This window comes from Rhineura floridana, chromosome 3, assembly GCF_030035675.1.
Source record: "Rhineura floridana isolate rRhiFlo1 chromosome 3, rRhiFlo1.hap2, whole genome shotgun sequence".
Lineage (NCBI taxonomy): Eukaryota > Metazoa > Chordata > Lepidosauria > Squamata > Rhineuridae > Rhineura > Rhineura floridana.
This window is the reverse complement of record NC_084482.1, coordinates 216,399,381-216,405,627: the sequence shown is the minus strand read 5'-3', so window position 1 is coordinate 216,405,627 and position 6,247 is coordinate 216,399,381. Positions and strand designations below refer to the sequence as shown.

At 37.3% G+C, this 6,247-nt stretch overlaps 1 protein-coding gene across 1 annotated transcript in view; it reads right to left on the bottom strand.

Moving 5' to 3' along the window:
• The window catches only part of LOC133381639 (zinc finger protein 420-like), a 45,429-nt gene that overhangs the window by 20,928 nt on the left and 18,254 nt on the right, over positions 1 to 6,247 (bottom strand). Inside the window, exon 8 of the mRNA XM_061620986.1 lies at positions 889 to 892. Within this exon, the coding sequence (XP_061476970.1) occupies positions 889 to 892 (4 nt within the window). The remainder of the gene's footprint in view (positions 1 to 888; positions 893 to 6,247) is intronic.

The following is a 6,247-nucleotide window of genomic DNA, read 5'->3' as shown; positions in this document are numbered from 1 at the left end:
TTGTGCATGAATTCTTTGATGAAAAGTGAGATTTTTCTTCCACCTGATGCTTTTTCCACATTCCAAGCGTTCGTATGATTTCTGCCCTGTATGAATTCTTTCATGGGAAATGAAACTTGTTTTGCAAGTGAAGATGTTTCCTCATTCAAAGGACGGACTATGGTTCATTCCCACTGTGAATTGTTTCATAGGAAGTGTTGGAGCTCTGATTGAAGCTGTTTCCATAATCCAAGCACTGTCATGGTTTCTCCCCCATATGGATCCATTGATGAGGGTGGGAGTGTGGGTTGTGAGATGGGAGCTCTGACTGAAGCTCTTTCCACATTTCAAGCATGTATATAGTTTCTCTGCTGGGTGACTCCTATGTTTGGTAAGAGTTCTGCTGTTCTGGAAAGAAGACGTAGAAGTGGGTAAGGTGCGGGAGGGGATAATATGGCAAATTTGCTCTCTTCAGAATGATGTACCTTAGATGCTACATTGGATGGAGCAGGAAGAATTAACCCCCCTCCATTTTGGTAAACCCCCTCTGAATACCACTTACCATGAAATCCCTATTCATGGGGTTGCCATAAGTCGGGATCGACTTGAAGGCAGTCCACTTTTTTTTCATTTTAGCACACAGAAAGTTTTAGATCCAAGGATGAGTCTTTTGGGAATCCATTGGTCAGGTCATTTGAAAGTTACCAGAATTGTTTTGCTAATTACAAAAACATAATTGGTTATTTTAAAAAGGTGAAGACTGGAAACTTTAATGATTTTTTTTATCATTAATTTTTATTCAAATTTTCAAACAAAACAAAACAAAAAAGAAACAAATTAAACAATAAAATAAAATGTTGACTTCCGATTTGTCGCAGACCAGTTATAAGTCTATGATATATAACAAACCTGTCTCTTAATACATTACAAAATCACTTTCCTCCAGTAGTTATCTTAATTAATCATCAAATCTCATTAACATCACTTTATTCTTTCCGCAAAAAGTCAAAGAGAGGCTGGCTCCCACTCCTTGAGAAATATATCCATCGATCTTTCTCCAAATAAACATGTCAATTAATCCATCTCATCAAGTCTGCTAGGTCCAGTAATTTCAATAGCCGTTCTTCCATTATCAGTGTTAATTCCATCTTTCAACTTCCATCCTTGCACCCATAATAATCTTGCTGTCATAGTCATAGTCATATAGTAAGAGTCTAATGGGAATTTCCTTTATCACAAATATTTCCTTGCCATCAATTCTGAATGTGTTGCTGAAATATTGTTGTAAAGTCATATCTCTGTTCCTCTTTTTTACGAAATGCACTAGCACATCTCTTGAGAGTTTTTCCATTGTCACATATCTGGAATTAATTCTATAAATTTTCTCTATTTCAAGTTCCATCAAATCATTCCAGTCCAGAAATTCCATCGAAACATTGATAGCTTTATCTCTGATATCTTCATCAATTTCTCCAGGGACAACGCCGAATTCCAAACAGTAATCTTTATCTCCAGGATCCACAAACTCCAAATATTTTTCCAGTTCCACACTTGATATATCTGTTCCAATTTCCAGGACTTGCATCCTCCCTTCAATTTTTGCCATAAAGTCCAAATCTTTTTCCAATTCCACATTTGATATATCTGATCCAATCTCCAGAATTTGCTCCTTCCCTTTAATTTCTTTTTCTTCTTCTATTGCTTGTCCATCTGCTTCTTTTCTCATATAATCCTTTATTTCTTTCAACTCCTGTTTCACTTTACCAAATTCAGTTGCCATCTCTTGTCTACTCTGTCCCAGTTCTTGTTTCGTTATCTTAATCTCATCCATTATCTTCTGAAACATATCCAGAGGGGAAAACCCTTCCAGGGGTACATCCAGGGTCTCTGCCACTTCTTTGATTGTCATTCTTAAAGCCGAAAAAAAAAACCCTTCAAATTTCCAATATAGCCACAATTCCCAAGCAAAGAGTAATTTGCTTCTTTTTCCAGCAATAAGGGAGTTAATATTCCAGGCCTGTTGACATCATCTGGCCAGCACAATTCTTATCTCCCGCACGTCCAAGAATGCAAAACAAATTTGGTTCACAGCGCCAAACAATTAGTAACATACACGAACAGCAGATTCGTCTAAAGAAAGTAGTCCAAGAAAAAATAGTCCCAGACATATATCAATCAAATAATCATCTAAATCAGATTTTCTCTTCGGGTAAGTTGCCCCTCATCCATTTTAATCTTTATAGTTTCCAAATTCAGGCCAGCTTTTTGCCATAAAAAATAAGATAAGCTTTTTAAATTTTCTTTCCTCCTCCTTAATTCCTTGTATAAAAGAGAGAAGTGTAAGTCACCCAGGTATCTTGATTGCTGATTCTTAAACAAATCTCTTTTACTGTAGTAATTTAAGCCAAATGATAAGATTAGACAGAAGAAAGCTCGCCCGTTGTGGATCGTTTAAAAGAAAAAACGTCTCACTTTTTTTCAGCCCAGCTTGCTGGAAGACCTAACTCCATCCTCGGCTGCTAGGTATGCCTTCTTTTCCCAGGGAATTCCTGATCAATTCCAGCCACCGACAGCCCAACGAAGTTTCTGTGGATAATCTCTTCGGTTCACCCTTGCCTGGGAGAACATTTATACCAGTCAAAGTTCCCTTTTGACTGATTTTAAACTGAAAAAAGCTTCCTCTGAGACAGAGCTCATCTCAGAGGCAGCCACAGGCGGAGCAATCCTTCCGGGAAGTCCAACTGGAAACTTTAATGATGATGATCTTGCATAAATTGAAAGGCTGCATCATGAAAAAGCTTGAATTCTGTTTTTGTTTTATGAAGAAAGTTCTTGAGATTCTAGAACCTGCAGATAAGGTATTTCAAGCCCAAGAAACAGGATTGAAGGACTCTGTAGCAATTATCAATTCAGTGCGAACAATTAAACACCTTCAGAACAATGATACTTTCAATGAACTCCTTCAAGAAGCTAAAAAATTGCAGGAGCTCAACAGTAAGAAAGTAGACCCAAAAGACTTAAGAAGACAAGTGTTGCCCTAAAAGATTATGCTTTAACAAAAAAGATTGGTGAAAAAAGTGAGACAGAAAATGAACAAGTGGAAAAAAATATTTTGAAGTTATTGATATTGTTCTTACTGATTTTCCCAAAATGATGAAATAATCACTGCAGTGGCATCTGTTGATGACTTGAATTTTGAGCAAGTAAATCCACTTAGCTCCCTAGGTATCGCAATATTGATGAAAGAAAAGTTCTCTGTGGTCAAAACATTCTGAGAAAAACAGAACGACCCAAATGTATTTCAAGAAATTTACCAGCAAAGAGTGGCCTTTGCAGATAGATATGAACTTCTGGCGGTGGCTGCCAACAAACCCTGAGACAGGGTAGACAGGAGATGAAAATTGAACTTAACAAAATGACGCAGGAGCTTAAAGAAATAGTGGATTCTGTGAGAGAGGAGTTTGATGGGATAGGGAAGCTACAAGCCCTGGAGATTGGAACAAATGTGAAATTTGAAAAAGATTTGGATTTTATGGATGTTAGAAATAAAGTTGACTGTTTGGAATTCAACGTTGTCTCTGAAGAAATTAATGAAGATTTTGGTGGTAAAGTTATCAATGTCTTGGATAATTTTCTGGACTGGAATGATGTGATGGAGTTTGACATAGAAAAAATCTATGGAGTTGGCTACAGATATGTGACAGTGGAGAAACTCTTAAGAGATGAGCCAGTGCATTTTGTAAAAAAGAAGAACAGAGATATGACTTTGCAGCAATACTTCAGCAACATATTCAGAATTCTTGACTGGAATGATGTGATGGGGCTTGACATGGAAAAAATTTATGGAATTAACTACAAATATGTGACAGAGCAGAGATGCACCCAGAGCAGAGATGTGACTTTACAACAATATTTCAACAACATATTCAGAATTGATGGCAAGGACATATTTGTGATGGGGGAAATTCCCATCAGACTCTTGTTATATGACTATGGCTACGACAGCAAGATCATCATGGGATACTGATAATGGACGAATGGATACTGAAACCACTGGATTTAACAGGACTATTGAAGATGGAAGATGGAATTAATATTGATAATGGAAGAATGGTTATGGAAATTATTGGACTTAACAGATTTGAAGAGATGGATTAATTGATATGTTTACTTGGACTATGGCTATGACAACAAGATTATTATGGGATATTGATAACGGAAGAATGGCTACTGAAATTACTGGACTTAACAGGATTATTGAAGATGGAAGATGGAGTTAATATAGATAATGGAAGAATGGCTATTGAAATTATTGGGCCTAACAGATTTGAATTAGATGGATTAAGCGACATGTTTATTTGGAGAAAAATTGAAAGATATATCTTTCAAGGAATTGAAACCTCTCTTTGACTTTTTGTGGAAAGAATAAAATAATGTTTATGAGATTTGATGATTAATTAAGATAACTACTGGAGGAAAGTGATTTTATAATATAATTTTAGAGATAGGATTGTTATATATTCTAGACCTATAACTGATCTGCGACAAATCGGAAGTCGACATTTTATTTTATTGTTTAATTGCTTTTGTTTTGTTTTGTTTTTTGTCTTTGAAAATTTGAATAAAAATTAATGATAAAAAAAGAACTTCTGGCGGTGGCTGCTAACATTTTTGCCTGCAGCACAGCCACCTGTGAGTCAACATTTTAGGCTGTACCTCGGATCAGTTAGCCACAGAGACTTTCAATGACTTACAAGTGTTTAGCAAATTTGGCTTTGCTTGAACTTGAAAAAGAAAGGACAGCTAACCTTAATTTTGAATTTTTTTAAAAAAATGTAAGTGTACCGCCTTCCAGTCAGTTCTAATTTATGGCGACGCTATGAATAGGGTTTCCATGAGGCTGAGAGGCAGTGACTGGCCTAAGGTCACCCAATGCGCTTCATGGCTATGTGGGGATTCGAATGCTGGTCTCCCAGGTCATAGTCCAACACCTTACAACTACACCACACTGGCTCTCTTGTATTACTTTAATTCTAGGAAAAATAGGCACCAACTATTTTAAAGTACAATTTTTACGTGTTATGTATTTTTTTCTCCCTCTGAAAATGTGTATTGTGACCCAACTATTCAGAAAACTTTCTTGCATTTTTATCAAGCATTTTTGTAAGTTTACAAAAAGAGGTCTATTATGCAGCAAATCTTTTACAAAGGCCTCAATCTCATTTACTTCAATAAGAAAGTTTTGCACATTGTTCTGAGCACGACTCCCTAAATGCTTGACTATGGTGGCATTGTAATGTGCTCTTATTCCCTTTCTAAACCCTGTTTTTTTTGTATTGGTGTTGTGATACAAGATTAAAACTGAATTTTTGAGATAAGCTTCATACTAGTTTTTAACCTATTAGTTATAGCATAAACTATTTTGTTTGCAATCTTTTTGGTATCCCCTTGTTCACTGTATCCTTAACATCCTTTTTTCTTATCAAACAAAAAATATGCCAGTCATTTAGTTTCTAGTGTTTATACTAAATTGTCTGTTAACTTGACATTTACATACTCCATCGTGTAAGTTAACACACTGTCTGGATGGAGGAGGAGCGAGGGAGAAGATCTTTCCTTTCCCCTGGACTGGCCCTTACGTTCTCTCCACCAGTGAGGGGAGAAGACTGGCTGGCACTATGCGCCTCTAACCCCCAATGCCGTACCTAGAAATGTGGCTGCCAGACCTAACAAGGAAGGGCTTGCTACAGGACTGGATAGAGGGAATGTGATCCTGCTCATTCCCCTTGATCTCAACGGCTTCTGATACTGTTGACCACAGTATCCTACTGGAATATCTCGAGGGGTTGGATGTTGGGGGCACTGTGCTTCAGTGGTTCCACTCATCCCTCCAGAGACACTTCCAAGAAGTAGTTATAGGAGGCTACTATTCAGCACCATGGGAATTATCCTCTCATATTCTGCAGGGTCCATCTTGTCCCTCATGCTGTTTAACATCTATATTAAGCCAATGGGAGCAGTCATCAGATTTGGAGTGAGGTGCCATCAATATGCAGATGACGCCCAGCTCTACCACTCTATTCCATCTGAATCAGGAGAGGCACTTGAGGTGTTGAGCTGGTGCTTGGAGGCATTGAGAGATTGGATGTGGGTCAATATATATATTTATTTATTATTATTATTTGATTTATATCCCGCCCCTCCTCCCAGCAGGAGCGAGGGGCAGCAAACAAAAGCACCAAAAACACTGTAAAAATCATAAAAACAG